We start from the raw sequence: 24,129 nt of genomic DNA on the forward strand, positions 1-24,129 counted from the left end.
GAAGGAGGCACACGGATGTAAATGGAAAAAGCTTTCGTGGATGGAATTATGTACGGATCAACAGGGGTCATCAACAAAGCTGGAGCTATGAATACATCTAGCGACGACGACACAAAACCCACCAACGCCGAGCTCAACAACATCGCGGCACTCTTTCTACCTGAACCAAATCTCTACGCTTGCGGTCTTCGTCTAGGGGGCGGGAACCGTTCCGTGTCCTATCCGAATCTTATTCCGGAGCCCGGGTCCCAGGTGCCGCCCTGCGGGGGCTTGCTCCCCGATCCCTGCGCTTGCTGCGTGGTGGGGGCAGCCGATGAGCCGGCTGGTGCCGAGAACTTGATCCCCATGTCGGGCTGCCACATGCTAGTTGGCCTGGGGTGTTGTGGTTCGACGGTCGAGCCCGCCCATGACTGAATGTGCGCCTCAGCGGGAGGATGCACCACCTCCTGTCTTGAGGGCTGCTGCTGAGGCGGTGAGGAGCCAGGGACGACACTGGCATTGAAGTAGGAGTTGTTTGTGCGTTGGTCGTACGTTGAGCCAGCGGGGGAGTGGACTGGGGACCTGTTGATATTGAGAGAGCCGAGAGGCGGCATGTTGACCTCCCTGAAACGTTGTTAGCAAATACTCCTACAGAATAATAGGACAATACTGACTCTTCGAGACTCTTGGCGTCCATCCGCCGCTCCGCGGCCCACGCCTTGACTGGGTCCCGGAAGTTCTGGCCGACTACCTTGCTCAGGTCGTTGTAGAACTTACGGCCCACGTCCACATTGTTGACAATCTCCTTGTACTTGTAATAAGCATTGTCCAACCTCTGCAATGCTTGCTCGCGCTCCCTGCTGCCGCTGGTAAGATTCTTCTTCTGGCTCTCGAACTCCCGGTTGACCCGTTGCACCTCCGTCATGAGCCGGTCCTGCTCGTCCTCTTCTTTTGCCACGGCTTCAATGTCTCCGTCATAGAGCTTGTCAAGACGCTTCTCGAAAAATTCTTCAAAGTGCGCCGGGACGATGGCTGTTGTCGGGTACGTCCGCTCAAGACGAGCAGCCTCTTTGAGAATGTCGGGCTTGATGTCGTCCGTTCTTGCCTTCTCCCTCAGTGCCTCGGCCTTCTTTCTCCTTCGCGATTCAAGACGGAGGACATCGTTGTAAGCCCCGCGCAACCTTCCTATGACTGGCTTCAATGGCTCGGGGATGTCCATCCGCCTGCTTGAAGGGACGTAGTCCATGAGAGCTCGGTCCGATCCGGACAGCATCTCCAGCAAGCCCTGGACCTCTCTGTACTTCTCTCGCACAAGTGCGTCACTGCTCGTACTGCTGGCAAAGTAGCCCTCGATTTCTGCCACTTGTCCCCAGAACGCAGCTCCCTGAGGATCGCTCCGGCTGTCCGGTCTCGACCACCTGTCGGTGCCGTACTTCCGTCTAAGCCTTCGGTCCTCTTCCTCCTCTGCCGTCAGGATAGCTTTGCCCTCATTGAAGACTGAAATATCTGCATTCCGGAGTTTGTCGATATCGGAGAAAGCTCGCTGGATGCGTCCAATAGCGTCGGCCTGGCGAATCTCCTCGGCGTGGTGAACCAAGCTGTGAGGTAGACCGAGGGGTTTCTCGAGGGCCTGTAATGAGCCCGGCAGGTTGATAGAGCTGAGAATCTGGTGGAGCTTCTCAGTCTGAGTCTCCATCTGACCAATAATATTCTCGTTGACAATGCGATCGCGGAGTTGTTCGTAGATGGTGATGGCTGCGTGCACAGAGAACGGCACGAGCTTCGTGAATAGGGCGGGCCCGAACTCGGCCTGGTCTCCGAGGTAATCGAACGGGTTGCCCACTTGAGGCGGAACCTTAGCGATGGCCATGTTTGCCCTGTCGAGGATCTTGAGTTCAGACTTGGGGGGTACCGGATCTGCTTGCGTTAGCCTGGCCACTTCCAACCTCCACCTCGCAAGACTCACTGAGATAAATAACGTCGTTATCCTTCTCCGCCCGCTTCAGATCCTCCTCGACTTTCCTCTTCAGACCGTTCAGGTCATCGAGCACAGCTTTGTTGAGGTACCCGCCCCTGCTCTCCTTCAGCCCTTCGTTGACGCACGCCACAGCATCCTGCAACCTCGCCACCTCTTCGCCGTACTTCCGCTTCTCCAGGCAGTCGCACGCGGCGCGGTACTGCGCGGCGCCCGCAAAGTGGTGGTGCTTCGCGCTCATGTGGTGGATCCACGCGGAGCTGATCGCCTCGCTCTTCATCGCCGCCTCGCCCGCCGAGTTGTACAGGTCCGACACGCGCGCCGCCAGCCGGGCGATGATGGCGTCCTTGTACCCGTCCATAACGGCCTTCTGCCAGAAGCACTCCTGCGACTGCGCGAGCAGCAGCTGCGCCAGCGACTCGAGCGTGTTGGCGTCCATGTCCTCGGGCGGGTCCGACATGCGCAGCTCGGGGAGGATCTCCTTCTGCATGTGCTGGAGAACGCCCGCGGCGGACGAGAAGTAGCCCGCGGCGGTCTTGAGGCCCTCGGTACCGGTGCGAGACTGGGCGACAGCGAGCTGGGAGTAGAGGGAGGCGAGGTTGTAGAGGATGTTCATGAGCTCGTACTTGAGGTTGTTGCGAACCATCGGTCGCTCGGTGTTGTAGCCCAGGGCTGGGTACCAGGTGAACTCGGCGCCGATCTGTCCAAGGAATGGGTTAGCATTTTGCTGCGTCTGCCGTAGGATGGAACGACCACGTACGTCGATCGGGAACTTTCCACCGATCCACACCAGCTGTCCGGCGTAGGCGTGGAGCTTCTTGATGCCGCTGGGATGCGGCTCCCTCACGTTGACCGCATCGCGTCGGAGGGCATCGATGACCTCAAGGTCCTGCCGGAACATGTCCGGGTGCTGGTCATATTTGGTATTGATGTACTGCCGTATCGTCGAGGACAGCGACAGTTGGGTGGATTTGCGGAAGGGCAGCGACAGGATGTTCGATATACTGGCGCCAAATGACTGTTAGCAGGCAGAACAAACAGCGCAAACTCGAGTAATCGCAAAGGTTACTCACGTCGCCATGTCGAAGGATCCCTATCGGGGCAGGGTTGGACGTTGGAAGAGCTCAAGCTAGGCCAGCAAGCTTCATGACTTCATTTCTCGAAACATGGAAGGACACAGGACGGCACAGCAGTAGCGTACCGGCCCAACTGACGTTGGCGGGGCACGTGTGGCACAGCTGCCTCTGTGTGTGGCGTCGAGTGGGGGCGGGGCGTGGCTGAGACAGAAGGCAACATGTGCCTGACGCAGCACAAGGTTTCGGCCTGAGATTTGAGGCTCAACTAGTTCATCCCATTGCATGAATCTGGACACATGGCAATCGAAGGCAATCTCACCGCACGAGTCAAGGCAAGACGGATCAAGTCATGTTTTTGAACATTTCGTATCATTTGTATACACTTGTCTAACTCTACAAGGCGCCAATAGTATGAGCACCCTCCTGCCACCGTAATTTAATCCAGGTGGTTGATCTCCGAAAAAGGACACCCAACGTCCTTATCATGACTCCAAACGTCCGGCCTTTCACAGGTCTATGTACCGATTGCAAGATCCGTCCAAGCAATCCTTCTATGTGCAATGCAATGCCGCAGAAGAAGAAAGGAAAATGAAAGTGTAGCGGTTGCCAGCATGCTTGTTGTAATAAAAAAGCCCGAACTCAAACGCCGAAGCTCTGATTGGGAGCTATATGCCGAAGTCGAGAACCGAGTCGAATCGAAAAGGGGTTTTTGGTTTGTAATGAAATGAGGGTATCGCGGTCAGCGGATTATAATTATGATCCTGTCCAGGGAGGTTGGTATTGGGGGATCCGTATGGTATGCTTTTGCCCTGGGCAAGGCAACCGTTATCCTTCGCCGGGTTGCCTTTGTGCTGCCGTCTGAATCGAAACAGGCCCGTGCCTTTTCGGCCGAGGGGCCAGCTATGAAAACAGGCCAGGATATCCTGGGATGATGGGGAAAATGCTTGGATGGGTTGCTGAGGTGCTTTTATCCGATGGCGTTTCGCCAAAACCACCCGTCCCATCATGTCATGAGGTGAAGGCGCCTCGAGAGGACCTTCGCCTGTGTCGTATCGTCGTGCTCGGGAGTCCCGAGGGCACCTCATGTGGAGGGAATCCACACAAGCTCGATAACGCCGTCGATCTTGCTCATCGGCTCGCCGTCCTCCTCGACCCAGCGCTCGTCGTCCTTCCTGCGGGTGTAGATCTGGAGTACGGAACCGTCCTCCTGGACGTGAGCCTCCTGGAGCTCCCAGGCAATCTTGCGACCAGTCTTGTGCAGAGATCTGCGCTGGGGGCCGAACATGTAGTCCAAGTTCCAGCCAATGTCATCGGGGGCGGGGGTAAAGGTGCGCTCCATCTGGTCGAGGTTGAAGTCGATGCCTTGCGGGTAGTGGGCAACGCTGAAGCCGTTGGCGATGATGAAGTCGTCCGACGTGATGAATCGCTGGTACGGGCAGTCCTCGCCACAGGCGTGAGAAACCTTGGTGGTCTGGAAGGGCTTGGCAAAGTGCCAGCCGCCGCCCTTGTAGTGGTGCAAGCTCAAGGGCTTGATGCCACTCTCGTAGAAACCGGCCGGGTCGCCGTACAGGTCGAGCTGCCACAGATCCCAGATGTTTGTGAGGCGAACCTCGGTGTTTTCGTAGATGCACTTGCGGAGGAGAATGTCGCCCTGGGGACCCCAGCCGGAGTTGGCTTCCTTGACCTTTTGGGGGGTCTTGCAGGACTCGTACAGCTGGTTGATGGCGGCAGCCAGGGGAACGCTGAGGAAGACACCAGCACCGCCGAAGGCCTGGGAACCGTGGCGGTGGATAGCGTTGACATCCTCAGAAAGGGTTCCAACGTACAGAGGGTCGAGGTGGTCGAAAGTAGCGAACTTGTCGATGAGACCGTGCATGCTGGGGAAGTAGGTATCGTCGTCGCAGGTAACCAACCACTTCTTCGACTTGCGGTCGGGGTGGTTGTACAGGTAGGGAACCAGAGTCAGGTAGCGAACGGCCATCTCCATGGAAGGGTCGGAGTGGGCCACATCCACGTCAATGCCGACACGCTTGAGCCTGTCGCTGGCATCCTTGAGCTCGGCGTCACTGGCGTCCAAAAGGAGGAGCAGAAGCTTTCCACCGTTGGACTTGCCATTGCTGTCGGTAAGCCAGTGAGACCATTCCTTGATCGGGCTCGTCTTGGGGTCGTTGAAACGCTTGTAGGTGGTGGAAACAGCGAACATAAAGTCGGAGGCGTTGACAGTGGCAGGGTATGGGGATTGAGGGACGGGGAGCTCGAGAGGAGCGTGGCACTCCTCGGGGGCGTAGGACTTGGTGACATCAACCGTCTTGAACTTCTTGGGCAAGAATTCCTGGTCGAGGACGGTGTAGGCCTTGCGAATGATGTTCTTGCGGGTGAACTTGACGTAGCGCTTGAAGTAGTGAATCTTGTTGTCGAGGCCATACTTGTCCTTGACCTGCTTCAGGTGGTCGGTGTTGACATCGCAGTTCATGACGTGAGTCGATGAGGGGGCAGGCTCGGCGGGAATCTTGTCGGAGAGAGACGATGAGCCATGAGACTTGACGGGGTCCAAAGGCTGCTGGTGGGTGATGGAGGACTTGACTCCGGCACCGGTCTTCATAATACGGCCGCGGACGTCGATGGCGTCGTTTCTGAGGGTGAGGGCCATGATGACCAGGATGACGACTGCAAAAAGCAGCGTTCTCGTGAGTGGGTTACGCATACTGCAAGCGCGAACCGGACCAGGCAGCTTAGCGCCCATTGTCCGAATAAGACGGTCTAGTTGTTTTTCGTCCAGCTTGACGGCTGTAGGGGGGATGTTCGGCTTGGTGTTTTTGTGAGCGAGCAGTCTGAGCGATGAGATGAGGTCGTCGGTTGTCGTCGAGGGTTCCTCTTCCTTGTGCTGTAGTCCTTGGTGCGGATGTAATGAACTCGGGTTGGAGAAGTGAGTTCGGACGATAGCTCCACGACCCAAGACCTGTCAAACAGAAAACGAGAAGTCTGTATGGATGATTGCAAACCGAGGCCAAATGGAAAAAAGCAGATACCGGCGATAGCAGCTAATGGTGGTTGTGTTGAGCGAGTGACACGATCATAGGACCGGCAAGTGATCGGGAAAACGGGAATCTCTGCTGCTGGAAAGGAAGACGCGAGCAGAGACTGGCGATCCAGATTCGTGGTGAACTGGAGAGACGAAGAGAAGGGAAAGGAGCAGGAGGGGAAGGGTGGGAGATGAGGGAAGAAGAGGTAGAAGAGGTCTGGAAGAGTGAAAAAGAGGGTCCCTGAATAGCGGGCGGGTAGGTACAAGAGAGGTGCGTAACGGTGCTGAAAAGACGCCAAAACAGTACAGTAGGGGATGGATACTACTATGCGGCGGGTGCAGGTACCGAACGGAGTAAGGTAGGTAGATAGGTATTCGTAGCGCGGTAGGGTAGGTAGAGCGAAGAAGGCGAACAAGAGCTACGAATACCTGCTTGGAGCGTGCCGGGAGGAGACTCCGTATGTGCGGCGTAGAGTGACGGACGGGGACCGGGGGTGGTTCTCAATGTTCACCACGCTGATTTAGGGGGGAAGGGGGGTGTGGGACATGGAGTTGTGGGTGTGTGGACGAGGAAGATGGAGGCGTGGACCAGGGGGAGTGGGAGCGGGAGTGGGAATCCAGGAAGAAAGAGGGAAAGACTTGGACTGGGATGATGGCTCGGGGAGTTGGAGCCAAGTTTGGTCTGGTACATATCGATAACTGGACGGGTGAGCTGAGCCTCTCTCTTTTACTCTGAGTCTGGCTGGAGCGAACAACAGTGACAGAAAACACAAGGTACACCGAGAAATAGGAAGAGACAGAGACAGAAAGATGGACGTGGGAGAGAGGGCTTGGCGACGAGCAGCAGCTGCAAGAGCCAGGGACGGGTGGGATTTGGTGATTGGGATAAAATTGGCAGCAGGGGGCCCTGTTGAAGAAGAGCGCCTTCCTTCCCACTTTTGGGATGTACCCAGGGTACGTATCGTTTTCTTTTCTTCCATTTCCATTGTCGCCATTTCCATTGCTTCCAGTAAAGAATGGCAGGAGCTGGGACAACGGAATGGAAAGAAGGACGGAAGCCTCAAAGAAAACGGCGAACAAAATAAAGAAAATAAAATACAACCGAAACAAAACGCTAACGCAGCAACTTGTTTTGGCAACAGCGACGGCAACTGCCACTGCCTCTGCCACTGCCCTCCCGCCGCCACACACAAGCAGCGGCTCTGTCTTACGGCGAGCTGCACCAAGGTCCAAAGAAGGAGGCAAGACGGCGGCGGCGGCGGCGGCGCTGCGCATGGCAGTGTGCAGGGTAAACGGGACCTGCAGCTGCGTATCCGTCGTCTGTGGCCTGTACTTGGTAGAATGTGTGTGTGTAGCTCCAGAATAGGTACAGTAGCGTTGCGTTGCTTGTGCATGGGAATTTGCAACCGAGTTGGAGGTTGACGAGTGACGAGTCGCCTCAGCCCATTCTCTCTGGACAGCAACTGAGACTCTCAAACACTGAGATGCTTTCTGCCTGTATTCGTATCGCACGCCGTAGGGAGAGACGAGCCTGCGACAGAGGGCTCTCCTCCTTGTCCCATGTCGACAACTGAGGTGCGCTGCAGACGCGGCAGCGGTAGCAGCATGGAACACGCAGAAGCAACCCGCGCTCCGCTGTCTGATGTTCTGTGCTGCAGTTGTTGCTTCTGGCTGTATGTAGGTGGACTGGACCACATGTCCCTCGCATCAGACTGACCGTCCTCGTCATCTCATCCAATCTTTCGCCTCTCCGAGACCGTCTTCAATCGTTGGCTCGCTCGGTACAGGTGAAGGGGAGCAAAAAGGGAGGAGGGAAAAAGGGTGAGTGGGTTCACCTCCAAAAGTGTGGGCAGGGAACGGCGAAAGGGGGTACACTGTAGCGATGGGAGGTGGGAGGTCCAGCCCGCGACCAGGAATCCGCCGGCACGGTCGCTGCTGACTGGCCAGGGGCGGGGGCACAAATGGGGGCAGGGGAATTATTCCCGGTGGGGGCCCTGGGTGGAGACGGCGCGACTGCCCTGGGTTTTTTTTCTGGGACGCTACCGCACCTCACTCAGCACTCACAGTCGACACTGTCACTGTCGCTGTCACTGTCCAGCTGGTTACGGTAGCCCACAGTTTCCCCAGCCGTCGTTACGGCACGGTGACGGAACCCTGGGTCTTCTTACAGCTTCTGGCCGATCTGCTGCTGCTGGGCATGGCTGTCCGGCACGCAATCAGCTTGGAGCTGGATGCTGATGATGGCATTTTGCAAGATCCAAGATATTGCATTGTCCCGACGGGGCCAGGAACACACTCCGAAGATGCTGCAGCCACGAAGCCACGCAACCACCGCAGCCAGAGGCGCCGCCACCAGCGCGTGGCCAAGATCCAATTGACAGTCCCGTCTTCCGTCGCGCCGGCGCCGGCAGCGGCTCCTTTGCTGAATTCTCGAAGGCGTGCTTGCTGCTACCTACCTTAGTGCAAGTCACCTAGCGCCCAGTGCTGGGAACACGCGCCGAGGCCGTCGCGTCTCTCGCTAGTCTGTATCTAACGTAAATCTGTCTGATCCCAGATTGCAGAGGTTGCTGGCCGTGATTAACGCAGATTGAAGTGGGCTCCGGGAGATGGCGTTCTTATGTAAGGAACAGCAGAAGAAGCACTTTTCAGTTGCCCTTCGTCGCGCGATGGCTGCCCTGCGTTCTGAAGTGCAGGGCAGCTTCTTGCAAGTTGCAGTTCACAGTTCACATTTCCATTGCGAGACCTCCGTTGCTTATCAGTTGGCAAATGACGGCCAGCGAACCAAAAGGAAGGAGCCCCGCTGCGACTTGATCTGTGCCGTATCATTGGCCCACAGACCACCAGATCCAATCGCCATCCAATCGCCATCGCGTGGCCCGACAAATGTGCTCGAGGGAACCGCTCACGATTGGAAGGTGACTTCCCAGGACGTCCTTCCCAGTGCCTCACAAATTCTGTCAAAAAAACGTGATTGGCCACCCGTCACCGTTTTCTCAGGGGGAGAGCGGCTCTGGCTCCGGCTCTGCTTCCTTCCCATTCCCAGATGGCAGGAGGAGGGCGTCTCGATAGCCGCTTCCTTTCCCAGCTTGCCCCTTGTACCCCTCCAGTACCTGCTCGTCCCGGCCAAATCACCGCTTCCCGCCAAGTACCGCTCCCTTACCCGTGCTCCAACCTGCAATCACCGCAATCTCTCCTTTCCATGTGCCGAGCGACCCCAATCTTAATTTTTCCATTGCAAACCACCACCCGCGTCCACCACCCAGAAGACCACCACGCCCATCATCGCCAATGCCAGCAATCCCAACCCGTCCAATTTCATCAATCTGCTGCTGCCGCTGCTGGTAAGCCATCCCCTTCCAGAACCCTTGGCTATCTCTCTCCCGTGGGCCGCTCCAATCTCGTCAATTTCGCGGCGACGGGTAGCTCGACACCCGTCCCCAATCTCGCCGGGAAGAAACACACAAAAGACGACTTTTCATTGGACTTTGGCACCATCATCGCCATGGGTCCTTGCTCAAGGAGAGATATTCTACTACGCAGTACAAACATAAACTCGAGATTTACACGTCGAAATCGCTCACTCGCACACACAACACGGCACACTCGGCCGTGGCCCACGTCTGCCAATACTGTTAGCGGCCTCATGGCGACCACCAAGCATGGCATGGCATCGCAGGGCTCCCGAATTCTGGATGCTGCTCCATTGCTCCATCGCGAGGCCCAGACGGATCACGCTGCCAGATAACTCTACTCGGCACTCAATCGACGTCGTGCTGATCACCGTCGATGCGTCTTAATCCCAGACCTCCGTTTGTGCCTCCGTTACCCTCAGTAGCCCAACACCCTCGTCACCGTGGGATTTGTCAACCACTGCCTCGTGGGTCCGAGTCGCCGTCTGCCGGTCGCCTCCCTGTCGACGGTTTGCCTGTCCTGTCGTCTTGTCCTGTCAAAAAGCTCCAGTTCAAGGTCTCCAGATCCTGTTCTGCTGCTGCCAGCTCCGCCGTCCGATGCCGTTGCCGTCCAGCTTCAGCACGCACGCCTCCCGGATGCTTGCCGCCCGAAGGCCCTGCTCCTGGCACCTTACCTCGAACTTGGTGCCCTGGAGCCGCCGTCGGCCATGACTCTCGCACCTAGCTTGCATTGCCATCGTCATCTACGAGCTGACCGGAGCTGAGCCGCTGAACACATTAACAAGCTTTTACTCTGCGCAATCGACCTTCCTACAAGGAATCTCGTACCCGCTGTGCTGTCCACAAAACCACAAAATCTACAAACACTGCCTGCTCAGTGCCACCATCTCGCCTGTCTGCCACCCGTCTATTACTCCGAATGAAACCCTCGGGAACCCCAAAAAAAACGCATGCACGCCTCACGGGTGCGCCAGAAGCGTTGCTATTTTTCGCAGCGCAAAAACTGGGCCGAGTTACGCGTCGTCATCATCCGGAGCGGACGATCTGATCCAGTACTAGCCAGCGCCTCCACCAAAGTGGCCAATGTCAACGGCGGACTCCAACAACCACACACACTTTTTGGTCTTGTGCTTGTCACTCGCTGCGTGCGTGCCTGCTGCTGCACTCTGCACCTGTTCCTGCACGCCGTCACCGTTCAGACATCAGACGCCCACAAAATCAACGGAGCCTTGGGAGCCTCAACGGGCCACACCCTCGGCTCGCCAACTACGTACCGAGTCTTTTTTCCAGAATGTCATCGCTCGTGCTCCAGCATCATCACTTTAAGCGGCTCTGATCTTCACTTATGCCTATCACGCTAGTCTTCTCACCTCCTTATCCAACAGCCCAACCTCCAGCGTCTACGGAGCATTTTGACATGCTAATGCGCCCTTGCGGCCAACCAGATGCTTTCCATCTAGAGATCGGCAACAACAAGAGGAGAGGAAAAAATAAGGGAGGCATCAATTGCCGCTCACCTCGGGCTGGTTGGCTGATGGCCGCTGTCTGCCCGCTGCTCTGTCCCTGAACGGACCCCAATAGGGGAGGAACGGTGCTGGGGATTGATGGCGGTGGACGTCCCTTTCCCTGCGACAAATCATTTTTCAGGCTGTCGAGTCCGACTCTGGACGCTACATCCCGGGCTTGCCAAACCATTCCCAACGGACAACGACTTTCGAATCAGGGATGGTGCCGGCTCCGTTTGATTCTTTCCCTTTTGACGAAACATGACGCGGATCTTGCTGCGAACCGCGGCCGATCAGCATTTCTCTGACAACAGACACGCCGTCTTTGTGCCCCTTCAGGCCAAGACTATGTATCTCCATTTCAACTGCTAGCCACCGCTGCCACCCTACTCAAAACAGCGGCGGGTGCTTGGAGCGGCAGCTGGTCAATCCAGGACAGACTTTCGGCTCAGCGAGCCTAACCTGCCAATCTGCAGGCTTCAGCCAAACCTTCCAACGCCTGCCCCGAGAGGCGGGAAGCTCAGGATCACAGAAAGTCAATTTTGTCCAGCTCTACCCGGTCAGTCACTGTAAACATCTGCAAACACCTGGACTTGGCCCTGAGCTTAATCGTCCCAAAACCACCCGGAGGAGACGATGGCGGCTTCTGGCACCGACACGCCGGTCGTCGCATGCAAGCCGATGGTCGACTAAAGCTCAAACCCCAGAACAAAGGGAAAAACGGGCAGCATCAAATGGGCCCTGGCGATCGGCCTGCTCATCTGCCCACCTAAACCACACTGGAGACCATTTCAATGGACCTGACACGATCTGACGAATCAGTCTCCAGTTGTTCGCTGCCTCAGCATCAGTTCGAGTGACCTTTCCTTGGCGTGGGGATGTCAGATGAAGAAGGGGTTGTGGACAACTGGAGGCTGGAAAGCCCAAAAAAGGGGGGTTCTTGAGCGGCCGGTGAAAGGCCGAAGCGAGGACTGAACAGCGAATGTGTCGCTGAGGGAGACCGGGGTACCGAAAGACCCAAAAAGTCCCAATGCTGCATATCCTGGGCGTCTCATCACCGTGGAGTCGATGACGTCCTCAGCACAACCCTTGTCGTCGTCCATCTCGACTTCTTGCACCAACATCGCGGCCAAACTGGAATTTTGCTCAGCCTACCTGGGCATTCACGCCAGGGCACACAATCCACCTCTTCCGTGTTCCGAACCTGCGGCCCAGGCGAGACAGGCAAAGTCCAGACAATCGTCACAAATGCGACGTCCCGTCTCTCTGGTGCCGGGCGGAATGCAGGAATGACATCCAGCATTCCAATGCCAGCGGGGTATGTGAAATAGTCTACAAAGCTAAGCTCATGAAATCACGCAAGCCCAGGCCAAAACAAGACCTGAACCAGCCTTGCGACCGTCATTGGAAGTCTTTTTTTAGGATCAAGACAGTCTCTCTCGACGAACTTCGTCCGAATTTGTCGACCTGTCCCAGCGGCCCCCTGTGGATCATATACAGATCCGTTTCATAGAGACCGAATGATCTGCCCTGCCCTTGGTTAACGGCACTGTCCCCTACGGCATCTCAACCGACGACAGACGATGGCCCCGTGTTAATTGCGATTGAGATTTGCGCATTCAACTTGTGACAGCGCGGGAGCGCACGGCGACCGGCCGGCACTTGGGCCCAGCCGTCGTGTCGTGAGCGCCGTACCGCACCGGTGACCCTGATGCCGCATTGCCCAAAAAGGCTAGGAGGCGGATATCACGATCTGCTGGCTTCCTTCCGCCTCACTTCGTCGGTCCGATCGCTGGCCGAGCGCTGCGGGTTCCCATGTTGTGGCGTCTTTCGAGAACAGCACCAGAGGGTGCTCGCCGGTGGCGTGGTGCAAGCATCGACCGTGACATCTCTTGTGTAAACCGTCAAGTATGCAGCTCACCCAATACGCCAGGCTTGAAGTGAGCTTCGCCGGTATGGATAAAATTTGGTTTGCTACCGGCAATTGGCACACACCCCGCATGATCTCGAGCCTGCAAGGAGTTTTCTCCAACCCAGGGAGGGGGGCCACGCAGATCCAGACGTTGCTTATTCTGTGGCCGTTGCTTTTTGTTTTCCCAATCAACGATGTGTTCCTGCGCCGGCTTGGTGCTTGGCAACCACTCGGTTGAAACATGGCACTTGATGAGCTACTAGCGCAGAACCACGCGACCAACCAGGGCGAGGTTCAATATCTCTGAAGCATCTCTGGAACATTGGCGCAGCTTGCAGAAAAAAAAGCCACGAATTATTGCAGGTTTCGTACGATTTAGAAACAACTGAACCTCTCGCGTTACGCAGGGGGGTTGAATATCAAGTTCGATGGCCGTCATGCCAATTTGACCACGTAAAGCACTCAGTAGTATACGCCTATCTCGACTGATTCCTGGTGTGAATTCGAGGACAGCAGCGATCAACTGAAGAGTTAAGATGCAAATCGTACAGATGTATCTGTAAGGTTACTCGGAGTTTGTGGCAGCACTCCTCGTTGGTCACATTATGCACACCGTAAATCTGTTGCCGTCTTGCGCCGTCTGTGGCACGCCGGAGAATGTCTGGCCGAGTTGTCGAACTGCGAGGTGCGATGTCTCGGCTACATACTTACTTCCATAGTACACCCGGACGACGGCGAACGACGTGCCACTGTTCACTCTGTCCATCATGGATTTGTGGATGACACACCAGTGTCATGGGGAGAGGGCAATTTTAAGCGATACTGGCACACATCACAGATTCCTCGGGTTTGCTCATTATGCTATTGAAAGAAATTATGTCATTGAGGGGGCTATCTAAGCTCTAAGCTGCAACCGGCCGTGCAAAAGGGATATCTCATCGCGCAACTTTCATACACAAACTCAAGTCATGACGCTTTTCGTTATTGTTTTTCACTGGTACTGCTGCTTGTGGTCTCCCACGCCGGGACGAGGAACATTGTCCTCGACGTAGCCCGGGAGCTGCTCGTCGCCCAGTGCTCCCGAGGCAGTCGGGCCGCTCTGGGGAGGGTGGGATCCCAGCGGGCCACCCTGGGGGTACTGCCCGTAGCCCTGGGGCGATTGTCCGTATCCCGGGGGCGACTGCTGGCCGTAGCCCGGAGGTGCCTGGCCGGGGCTGGTGGTCGGAACGGGGCCGGTGGCCGGGACGGGGGCCGGGGGAGGCAGGTTAGCCTCGGGGAGGGGCTGCTGCGCCTCCGCGGTGCGCAGGGCCTCGTACAAGAGGTGCGCGCCACCGGGCCACTGGCCGGCGGGGCCCTGGGGAGGGACCTGGCCCTTGATGATCTGGTCGACCGACACTTTCTGGCCGTAGAAGGCCGCGTTGGCGTCCTTGCGCTCGGTGACGACGGTGCCGTCGACCTGGACGCCGGCGTAGAAGCCGCGCGACTTGACGTAGGAGAAGTTGGGCTTCAGCGACGTGCTGCTGCTCCTGAGCTTCGCCTTCTTGTCGTCCTCGGGCTTCAGCTTGCCGTCGTCCGCAGGCTTGGCCGCAGCAGCAGCGGCGGCGGCCTCGTCCGCGGCATTCTGCTCGCCCTCCTTCTGCGACTTGCCGCCGAAGCTGGCGCCGACGTCCATGACGCCGCCGGCGCCGTAGGGGCCCGCCACGACGGCGACGTCGGAGCCCAGGCTGACGCGGTTGCCGAGGAAGGCGTTGAGGGCCTCGCGGGAGTTGATGATGAGCACGGTGTCGTGGATGTCGGCGCCGATCATGAAGCCGGCGCCGACGGCGTGGACCTGGATGCCCGAGGGAGGGCCCCAGGAGCCGTCGGGCAGGCGGGCGATGAGGACGCCGGAGCCGGTGGCGCCGGAGAACTGGAAGCCGGCGCGGAAGGTGGTGAAGATGGCGAGGCCGACGGCCTTGTTGATCACCTTGCTCGGGATCTTGACGATGGCCTTTTGCTCCTTCTTGGCCTTGTTCGGGGTGACGGGGCGCGAGGAGCCGCTGCCGGCGTCGGTCTTGCCGGGCTCAAGCTTCTCGGAGGCCGGCTGCTGGGGCGGGACGTCGGATGCGATGCCCTCCTCTGCGGTGCTGATGTTAGCCTTGTTCTGGTCTGATGGGGAATGAAGGGGAGGATGGGGGGGGGGGGGGGGGGGGGGGGACGTACTGCAGAAGCTCTGCAGGATCTTGGCGGCCTTTTCGCACTCCTTGTCCATGGTGGTGGGCAGGAAGCTCTGGGAGCCCATCTTGTTGGCCATGGCGTTGATGGGCCCGGCGGCCTTCATGCCGATCTGGGTCAAGCGCTCGCCCCATCCCTTGTGCTGCTTCTGGGGCTTGGTGGCCTCGGGGGCGGTCGCGGCGAAGGCGGCGGCGGCCTGGGAGGCGGCGGGGTCGGTGTGGTCGGCGCCCGGGGGCGTGTAGTGGTGGCCGGCGCCGCCGTACTGGGCCGGGTTGTAGTCGGCCTGGTGCTGCTGCTGGGCCGGGGGAGGGGCGTACTGCTGGGGAGGGGCGGCGCCGTATTGCGGCTGCTGCTGCTGGGTTTGGGGAGCGTGGGTGTACTGCGGCTGGTTCGCGGGGGGAGGGCCGGGAGGCGGCGGGGGGAAGTACGGCTGCTGGCCTTGGTGGCCGGCAGGCAGCTCGGTCTTTTGGTCGGTGGGAGGGGGAGGGAAGGTCTGTTGCTGGTGGTGCTCGCCCGTGGGGACGGGGGGCTTCTCGTTGTGGGAGGGGCCAGACCACGACATGATTCAGGACGTGCGAGGTGTTGTGCGTGTGTGTGTGGACTTTGGGTATCAGGTATCTAAGAGGTAGAGCAAACGAGAAGGTGATGCGAGGAAATGTAGGAGAGGATGGAGGTGGGGGGATGGATGGGTATCGTCTGATGATGGATGAGGCTGGTGATGGCAGAAGGGAAAGCAGCTGTTCTGGAGGTGATGGCAACTGTTCTTGTATGTTTGGGAGATGGCGAGCTGGACCCTGTTTTATTTTTTGTTTCTGGATCTTCGGGGTCGCCAGATGAAATGAAGCTTGTTGAGGGTTTTGGTGTGGCGCAGAAGTGTCGTCAACGTGGATATCGCGGCCCTGTGAGGCTTAGATGGAGCTTCTTTTGGACGCGAGAGAGACGGAGAGTCAGAGAGAGGCCTCTTGTTTGTGAGGAAGAGGCGACAGTTTCCACGTATTAGCTGGTGGTAAGGTACCAAGAGCTGCTGTGACAGCTCACCAGTGCGGCAGAGAGTGGCACAGAGAGGGGAAAGCGTGGAGGGGCACAATTAAACGTCATAGTGTGGCTGATGGGGAGTAGTGGGGCACATGGGGCAGTAGCGTGTGGCTGAGCCGGGCTTGGAGAGCACGCGATTCGTCTGCTGTGGCCTCGCGAAGGGAATTAGTGGGTGTTGACGGTGTACGACGTGTTCATCCCTGCTCGCTCAAGTTCCCGCTATGGCTGGAGGGCATCCCCGCGGCCGCCGATGAATGCCGCTGCTGCTGCTGATGGTGATGCTGCTGCTTCGGGGGGTGAGCGGTGCGGGAGCGGATACATATTGCTACACCCGCCGCCTGTTTTGGACGCTTTGCTTCACGAGAAAGTGTTCAAAGTTCTGGCCTGCATCGTTCCAGGCGGATGGAAGAACTATCGAAGGTTGTGGAAGCTTCATTCCCGAGGTGACACCAGGTTGTGCGCGAGTCAATTGCTGCATCGAGACTGAGTTCCGTCGCTGGAGGGAACAGAGTTCATTATGAAGCTTCTGAAGCTTCTCGCTTGACCCAACCGAACGTGTGAAAGTGGGCAGATGAGTTTGTTTTGATACAGTTGACACAGTCTCGCTTCTCACGCGATGCATCACTTGCAGCATGAGATGAGATGGCGGGCGTTTTTCTGCCTGCATAGCGGTTCTGTCTCTTTCTTATCAGGTTTCCATAATGCAGATGCTGGATGACGCCTAGTTGGAGACGCAGCAGCAGTAAACACGGCCAATTGGACAAATCAGCTTTCGGTTTCGGACCGGACGCTGCTAATGTAAAGAATTCGGGGACTTGTTTTCTTTCTTTTTCTCTACGCAGCGGGCGGCCCGGGCGTGCATTGCATGTGCTTGCTGCTGGCTTGCTCACCCCTTCCATCGGACATTCTCCCAGCCCAGGTCCGTCCGCCCGTCCGGACGCGCGCTTCCCCAGAGTAGACAGACGGGTAAGCCCGCCGGACCTCTGTTTTGATTTATCTGTTCTGACATTTGTCCATGTCTGGCATTAATTCATACATGCGTTTGACTTGTTTCCCGAGTCTGATAAGGAACGGCGACTAATCAGGAAGACGAGTCGTCGTCGTCGCAGCAGGCGCACTCAAAATCGGCCATTCGCAGGGTGCTACCTCGCGCCGAACCTCCGAACGGCCAGCCATTCCCCGGTTGAGAGCGCAACCTGAGTTGCCGCTTCTGGCCAATCCCGTCCAACCACAAGCTTTCCCGGTTGGGGAATCTGACTTTCGTCTTATGTCGACCGGTATTCAATCTCTTTGGGCGTTCGAGAAGGCGCCTGTCTTTCTATGTGATCCACGACAAGTGTCTGATGTTCGGTGCCGCTGTCCGCTGCGACCAGCCCGCTGGGTCCAGACAAGCTTTTGTGATGCTGCAAAGCTGCGTTTGAGACACAGGCTGGACGAACTTGCCTCGGCTTTCGATGAAGAGTTGCCAGTTTGAGGGGGATGGTTGCGAACCGAGGGAAGGGAGCAGGAGAAATCTGAAGGTTTGGATTCTTGGTCATCATGACAGCAATTGTGTCTCGCCTTTCATCCGGTCGGCCCCCAAAATCTGGTTTCTCCTATTTCAACAGCAGCGGCATCCGGGTTCCGGAGTCCTCACATTCGCCGTTTCTCGTATCTTAAAATCTGACCGCACACCCATTTGCTTTCTGTCGAGTGTGCGCGCCCGGCCTTCCCCCAAGTCTGACAGCACAAGCGGTTTGCGATTGATTTGCGCCGCCCAGAGAAAGATAAATAAAGAAGACGAGACGATTTTCGAGAGCGACAAGCACAGCAAGCAAGACAAGCCCAACGCCGAACAGACCAGGCTGCAACAGGACAAGCCTGGTTGTCAATCTCACTTCGGGGGTAGAAAGAGAGAGAGAGATCCACGCCTGTTGATAATCACGTCTATTGGAGCTAGACCACCGAACGACAGGCAGCCAGACATCCCTCTTCGGCGATCGAAAGCAGGACGAACCTCACTCACAACGAGGCACCACCGTTCGGAGCTCCGGCCGGTGAAGCGTCGACGCACCGGACATTGACGCGACCTGAATCCATCGCCCCGCAATTTTAGAGCGACCTGGGCGCCTGTCCCTGCGCAAAAAAAAAAAAAAAAAAAAAAGACGCCTTTTGGCTTTTTTTTCTGCTGCTCACTTGTTGAGGAAGAGTGTCGATCTGCTTATCCGTACTATCTCCTCCGTGTGTTGCGTCTTATCCCAGACGTTGAACGAGCGCAGACGGCTTCCGAACCGGGCACTTTCTTTCCCTTCCTTTCCCCCTTTTTCTACACACCTATTACCCGCGTGCATAACCTCGCTCACTCTTTTCTCTCTTCTCCCTCCTTCTCTTCCTCTCTTCCTCACTCAGTCTCAGAGACAAAAGATACCCCGAACGAAAACACCCTCTCGGTCCCGAGTTGACAACCGCGCTTCTGCCCACGAACCCCAGCAGAACCAACAACTTACACCCACGCGCCCCAACCACTCTCCTCGCCCCCCCTCCCCCTCTCTGCCCCCCGGGGACCCCATCAACAAACACCTCAACTCCCTCACACACACACAAACAAACCCCGGTCTCGCGCTCCCCAACAATGCCAAGCGCAACGACCCCGCCCGGTTCCGGCCCGGACACCACCCTCCACCTCCCGCGCATCCTCTGCCTCCACGGCGGCGGCGTCAACGCCGCCGTCTTCAAGGTCCAGTGCCGCGCCCTCATCGCCCGCCTGCGCCCGCACTTCCGCCTCGTCTTCGCCGAGGGCCCCTTCATCTGCGCCCCGCACCACGACATCGTCTCCGTGTACGGCGACTACGGGCCCTTCCGCCGCTGGCTGCGCTGGCTGCCCGAGCACCAGCCCGTCGTCGACGCCGAGACCGCCTCCGCCGAGATCCACTTCCAGCTGCGCATGGCCATGGACGACGACGACGCGCTCGGCGCCACCGGCGAGTGGGTCGGCCTGCTGGGCTTCTCGCAGGGCGCCAAGATCTCAGCGAGCCTGATGTACACGCAGCAGATGCTGCGCCAGAAGTACGGCCGCCGCATCGCGAGCGCGGGCGGCAGCGCGGACTGGAAGTTTGGCGTGCTGCTCGCGGGCCGCGCGCCGCTGATCGTGCTGGACGACAGGATAGACGCGCCGCAGGGCGTGGGGGACGCGGCGGAGGCGAGCGTGGTGTTTGACGACTGGCCGAACGGGAGCGGGACGGACCATGTGTTGAGGCTGCCGACGATTCATGTGCATGGGCTGAAGGACCCTGGGCTGGAGCAGCACAGGCGGCTGCTGAAGGAGTACTGCGAGCCCGGGTCGACGAGGCTGGTGGAGTGGGAGGGGAACCACCGGGTGGTCATCAAGACTGTGGATGTTGATGCGGTGGCGAGGCAGGTTCTCGAGCTGGGCGCGGAGTTGGGGCTTGTGAGGGACATCGAGGCATGATTGGTAACTGCATAGCGTTTGGTTCTTTGGGCATTTTCATTACTTTTTTGGGCTGTATTTACTTTGTTGCGTCTGATGGATATACATAGACCGGAAATACCACGTCTTCGCTTTGTTGTTCTTCATGTCGTGTACACTCCCGTTGGGACATCGTGATACCCTCTCTTGCCGACCACATGCGTCAGCTCGCTCCTCCAGTCATCGCCGCGCGCAAGCCTCTCGACGACCTTGTCAAACGTCCACTCGGGCCTCCACCCGAGCTCGCGCACCGCCCTGGCCGAGTCGTACACGCGGTCGACGCGGTCCGGGAACCTCCATCCGAGCTTCTCAAACACGGCGCCCGCCGCGGGGACGCACTCTCTATACACGCTCTCCGCGTCCCCACCACCACCGGCATTCAGCCGCGCGAGGGTGTCTGCGTCGTTGGCGAACGGCGGCGGCGCCGAGACGATGTACTTCGCGAACCCGATCTGCGCGGCGCGGCGCACGGCGCAGACGACGGCAGACACAGCATCGGCGATGTCTAGGCGGCGGTGTGCGAGCTCGCAGACCTTGAGGTTCGCGTCGGCGGGGAACTCGGCGCGGCGGGCGGGGTCGTCGTCCTGCTCGGGGAAGAAGCGCGACGTGCGCAGGACGAGGCAGGGCAGGGATGTGTGCAGGTGGTGCAGGCGGACGAGGTCCTCGGCGGCGGTCTTGGTGGCGCCGTAGATGTTTTTGGGGACGGGCGGGGTGGGTTCGGTGATCCAGGCGGCGGGGGAGCCGGGGGCCGGGGCGAGGGCGGAGCCGTAGGTTGAGGTTGTGGAGATGAAGATGAAGGATTCGAGGGACGGGAGGGCGGCGGAGGAGGTTTCGAGGAGGGCGAGGGTGCCGGTGATGTTTGTGTCGATGAAGGCTTGTTTTGGGTGCGAGGCGACGTGGGGTTTGTGCAGGGTTGCGGCGTGGATGATGTGTTTGATGGAGGGGTGGGAGGTGAAGAGGGCGGTGAGGGCGGCGCGGTCTGTGATTGAGAGGGTGTGGGTTGTGGTTGAGGAGGGGAGGATGTCGATGCCGAGGGGGGTGTGGCCGTGGGAGGGGAGGGAGAGCATGAGGGCCGCGCCGAGGTGGCCTGAGGAGCCGGTCACGAGGATGTCGTACTCTGGAGAAGACATCGTGGTGATTTGATGACTGGCTGTAGAAGCTGATGTGTTAAGGAGTTGGTTTGAAGAAGTTGACTTGAAGTAGTTGAGGTTTGGTGATGGTTAGTCATGGTGTTGAGACGTGACTCATTGGTCTGCCGCGCCAAGGGGAGAGTGCCATCCATAGGGCGCGAGTAGCCGCAGACAGCTTGTACCCCATTCGTCTTTGAATTCATTAGCGTCGAAGTGAAAAGCAGCGTTTCTTGACATTCTCAAGTATATCCCAACTAATCGTTCAGTTCCACAATAACTACCTTATCTACGAATTGCTTGTTCCTACAAATACAACTAACACAGCTGCATAAGCTGCTGTGCTGGCAAGAACGTCTTTAGACTCATTGAGAAAGTAAGCCATCAGTATTCCAAACCCTGTAACAAAAGCCGTTGTCGAGATAAGTGAGGTGTAGAGCCCGCCATTCAGCACCATGGTCCACATTGGGCCAACGAGGAAGGCGCCTCCGGTAGCTGCAATCACGATGCGCTCTTTGAACCCGCGGTACCATGTCTTTGCGACATTGCTCCCACGTGTGCCAGTAATCGGCTCGTTGGATTGATCAGAGCTGACGTCCTAAGTTTTAAGTGAGTCAACATAGTCGTTATTATCGTTGGCGAGGACACTATCGATGTTGCAGTTGAGAACGTAGTTGTCCACGCCATATTCTCCTGTGGCAAGAAACGGATCTCGGCTGGACTTTGGGCGGTTTTCCATGTAGTCATGGTCCTTGAGAGCTTTGACTGTGATGAACGAAATAAGTCAGTATGCCCTAGAAAGTAAGAAATAAAAGGCGTGTATTGTGGAATAAATGTATAAGTAAACCAAAAGAGAAGATGTTCATACTGTACTCCTTGATCGTCTGCTCCCAGCCCGGTGACTCGTGACCTTCAAGGCGCATTTTGACAACATGTCTTACCAGCTGACATTGCAGCTTGCGGATTCGCATTCGTTGCACTTCAGCAAAGCTGATACGAAACCGCATTCCGTCCTCAGAGAACGAATATGCGGATAACGAGGGCGTCGGTTCCGCTTTCTTGCCGCACCGTATCTCCCGAATTTTCGTGGTCATTTCATTGAGCGCCGAGCCAATGACATTCGCCTCCGGCTGGTCCAACCTTGTGATAAGATTTGGGAGGTGGTGATTTACGGCCCAATCGCCAGGATTATCGCGATCGAGATGCAACAAGCGTTGAATTTGTCTGGGAAGTGGCGTTTGGTCGTTCTCGGTTATTCTAGCAGGTTCACTATGAATACTGTCTCTTGACTCCGCCATCGAGACGTGGTGCGGATGTTGAAGACTGTCGCGACCTCGTTCTCGGCTATCGATCGAGAGCCGCAATTGCCGGGGAGACCTACCAGCAGCATGTTCTCCACCAGCGCCATTGGAATGACCATCCTGGCGAATTCCAGTGTTGCCTGCCTGGCGAAAGGGGCCGCACCAGGTGTCGCTGGAGTAACTGCGTGCACGGGAAGAGAAACTGGCGGCCCTGTCACCATCATCTACAAGGTGGCATATCAGCGATGATAATTCTATTCAACATAGATGACTTGCTTACCAGTCTTATTTATGACGGCTGAAGAGCCGTCTTTCTCAACGTCGTTATCTGAAGACATGAGAAAGGGTGCGAAGACGAGGGCTAGGAATTTCACAGTGGTCAACTTAGGAGACCGTTCTGGGAATTAAATGTTGTTTTATGATGGCTCTAGGCTCTTTTTAACATCCTTGGTCCTCATATCAATGTGATTTTATGGCGGCTTCGTAAATGCAGTGAAGTGGAGGAAAATGTGATCTATTTGCGGATAACGTACATTAGCAGGGTCGCGACGCTTGTTAGTCCAAGCGAAGAAAAAGAAAGTAAATCAATAGATTGATGCGGCCTAAAAGTCATGTGGCTGCCCATTTCAAATAGCAGTCGGACCAGAGCTTTTTGATTTAAAATCTCTATCAAGTCTCATGGTGTGTCTGCAATGTTTTATAAATCATCACCTTTCGTCCACAAAGCCAGTGGATTCCCACATCACGCGGACAATCTTCACACAAGTATTCGACTCATTCTCCCACCTATCACCGTTTGGTATCGCCAGCACACTAGACTTTCAGACCATTACATAACCTCTCGCTTGCGGTCTAAAAAGCTCGCACAACATGTCCGACACCGACAGTCGACGCCTTCGCGTTTTCGTCCGCGTTCAAAGCACACCTGTGAAAATCGATATCGAGTTCCCGGACGAGAATCTTGCCAAGTACTACTGCCAGAGCATCAAAGGAAGCAAGAAGTCTGTTTTAAAAAGGCCCTCTACCGTGAGAATGAGTCTGCCGCCATCAGCAATTGACCTAGAGATGTCCCGGTCACTGGGCGCTATCGTACTGCATTTCAGGGATGGTGACAGCGCGATGAGTTGGATCGATGACATTTGCCGGCCCGTTCAAGGCCAAACACAGCAGGTCTATTTCAAGCAGTATTGGAACGATACAGACTTCGCGCACCTACAGGAGAAATTAGAACAGAACGGGCGGCACAAAGAGCACAAGGACTGGTTCAATGACGCGTGTGGGCAGGTTGCGCGAATTGCGAGAAGATGCCGTGGAGGGCGGCTACCAGGCGCCGCAGATCCATCATCAAAAAGGAAGTCTAGACCTTCGGTGATGCACACGACATCTACAGTCCTTGAATAATCAGTCTGTCAATCAGGCTCTACACTATCTGCGCGGATAGCAAAACTCTGTAAAAAGTCCTGTAGTAGACTGAGCCTCGACTGTAGGTCCTGAGGCTCCAAGAGTCGCGTCCGTACAATGTGTCTTGTCCTAGTTGGATGGCCACGGCGTTGCTCTCAGGACCAAGAAGATGCCGAGTGCCGGGATAAATGTCGTAAGACTTGTATTGAGAATGAAATTCATCAGGACCAGGTAGTTGTCAACAGCCAGCGCAGCTTTTAACACCCAATTCGGCTCCCTTATCGGAAGAACCAAAACTGAGTGACGGACTCCTTTGTTTGAGTTTCGTTAGGAGCTAGCCTGCACCCTGGCGTTCTGATGCTGACCGAGGCTGAGACCCGTCAACCTTTTCCTTGTCATCTCGAACCAGCTGAGAAATCACCAGGATCGCCGTCTAGTGCAGATATTATTAATCAAGGCCTAGCTGTAGATTGGCGTAGTGGTCCGCGGCTGTTTCACTTCGTGTGGTCACGATGAGTACTGAGTAATAGTAGATGGGGAGCGTGAAGCGTCTCCCTGATCTCCATAGATACATTTGGCTGGCGCAGCAGCCATCATTTCGATCTATTAAACAAGGATTGCATCCATTTATGCTGTAGTTGACTGAGCGATGTTCGATGCTTAAAATCTATAGCTCGCATTAGGAATACTCGGTCAGATTCATCTC

At 56.8% G+C, this 24,129-nt stretch overlaps 7 protein-coding genes across 7 annotated transcripts; 1 reads left to right on the forward strand and 6 right to left on the reverse strand.

The window, feature by feature from the left end:
- Positions 1-218: 218 nt before the first annotated feature.
- Positions 219-3,035, reverse strand: prr-1 (pH-response regulator protein palA/prr-1; the record flags this gene model as incomplete). Its single annotated transcript, XM_032037657.1, has 5 exons — positions 219-603; positions 654-1,896; positions 1,946-2,654; positions 2,715-2,958; positions 3,028-3,035. 5 exons carry the CDS (start codon positions 3,033-3,035, stop codon positions 219-221), a joined length of 2,589 nt encoding a protein of 862 aa, XP_031883645.1.
- A 1,076-nt stretch (positions 3,036-4,111) lies between these two features.
- On the reverse strand, positions 4,112-5,680 carry CGGC5_v009014 (uncharacterized protein; the record flags this gene model as incomplete). Its single annotated transcript, XM_032037656.1, has 1 exon — positions 4,112-5,680. The coding sequence occupies one exon, from the start codon at positions 5,678-5,680 to the stop codon at positions 4,112-4,114; it is 1,569 nt and encodes a 522-aa protein (XP_031883568.1).
- Positions 5,681-13,870: 8,190 nt separating this feature from the next.
- CGGC5_v009015 (SH3 domain-containing protein) lies at positions 13,871-15,655 on the reverse strand (the record flags this gene model as incomplete). The annotated part of the gene is made up of 2 exons (XM_032037653.1): positions 13,871-14,997; positions 15,082-15,655. 2 exons carry the CDS (start codon positions 15,653-15,655, stop codon positions 13,871-13,873), a joined length of 1,701 nt encoding a protein of 566 aa, XP_031883567.1.
- A 3,084-nt stretch (positions 15,656-18,739) lies between these two features.
- citA (Esterase citA) lies at positions 18,740-19,576 on the forward strand (the record flags this gene model as incomplete). Its single annotated transcript, XM_032037652.1, has 1 exon — positions 18,740-19,576. The coding sequence occupies one exon, from the start codon at positions 18,740-18,742 to the stop codon at positions 19,574-19,576; it is 837 nt and encodes a 278-aa protein (XP_031883564.1).
- A 122-nt stretch (positions 19,577-19,698) lies between these two features.
- On the reverse strand, positions 19,699-20,724 carry rfbB (dTDP-glucose 4,6-dehydratase; the record flags this gene model as incomplete). The annotated part of the gene is made up of 1 exon (XM_032037651.1): positions 19,699-20,724. The coding sequence occupies one exon, from the start codon at positions 20,722-20,724 to the stop codon at positions 19,699-19,701; it is 1,026 nt and encodes a 341-aa protein (XP_031883565.1).
- Positions 20,725-21,319: 595 nt separating this feature from the next.
- On the reverse strand, positions 21,320-21,644 carry CGGC5_v009018 (uncharacterized protein; the record flags this gene model as incomplete). Its single annotated transcript, XM_032037650.1, has 2 exons — positions 21,320-21,486; positions 21,590-21,644. The coding sequence occupies 2 exons, from the start codon at positions 21,642-21,644 to the stop codon at positions 21,320-21,322; spliced, it is 222 nt and encodes a 73-aa protein (XP_031883562.1).
- Positions 21,645-21,973: 329 nt separating this feature from the next.
- CGGC5_v009019 (uncharacterized protein) lies at positions 21,974-22,360 on the reverse strand (the record flags this gene model as incomplete). Its single annotated transcript, XM_066152110.1, has 3 exons — positions 21,974-21,978; positions 22,103-22,246; positions 22,303-22,360. 3 exons carry the CDS (start codon positions 22,358-22,360, stop codon positions 21,974-21,976), a joined length of 207 nt encoding a protein of 68 aa, XP_066008478.1.
- Positions 22,361-24,129: the final 1,769 nt, after the last annotated feature.

Source organism: Colletotrichum fructicola (genome assembly GCF_000319635.2).
Source record: "Colletotrichum fructicola Nara gc5 chromosome Unknown KSG_Nara_v1_contig05, whole genome shotgun sequence".
Classification (NCBI taxonomy): domain Eukaryota; kingdom Fungi; phylum Ascomycota; class Sordariomycetes; order Glomerellales; family Glomerellaceae; genus Colletotrichum; species Colletotrichum fructicola.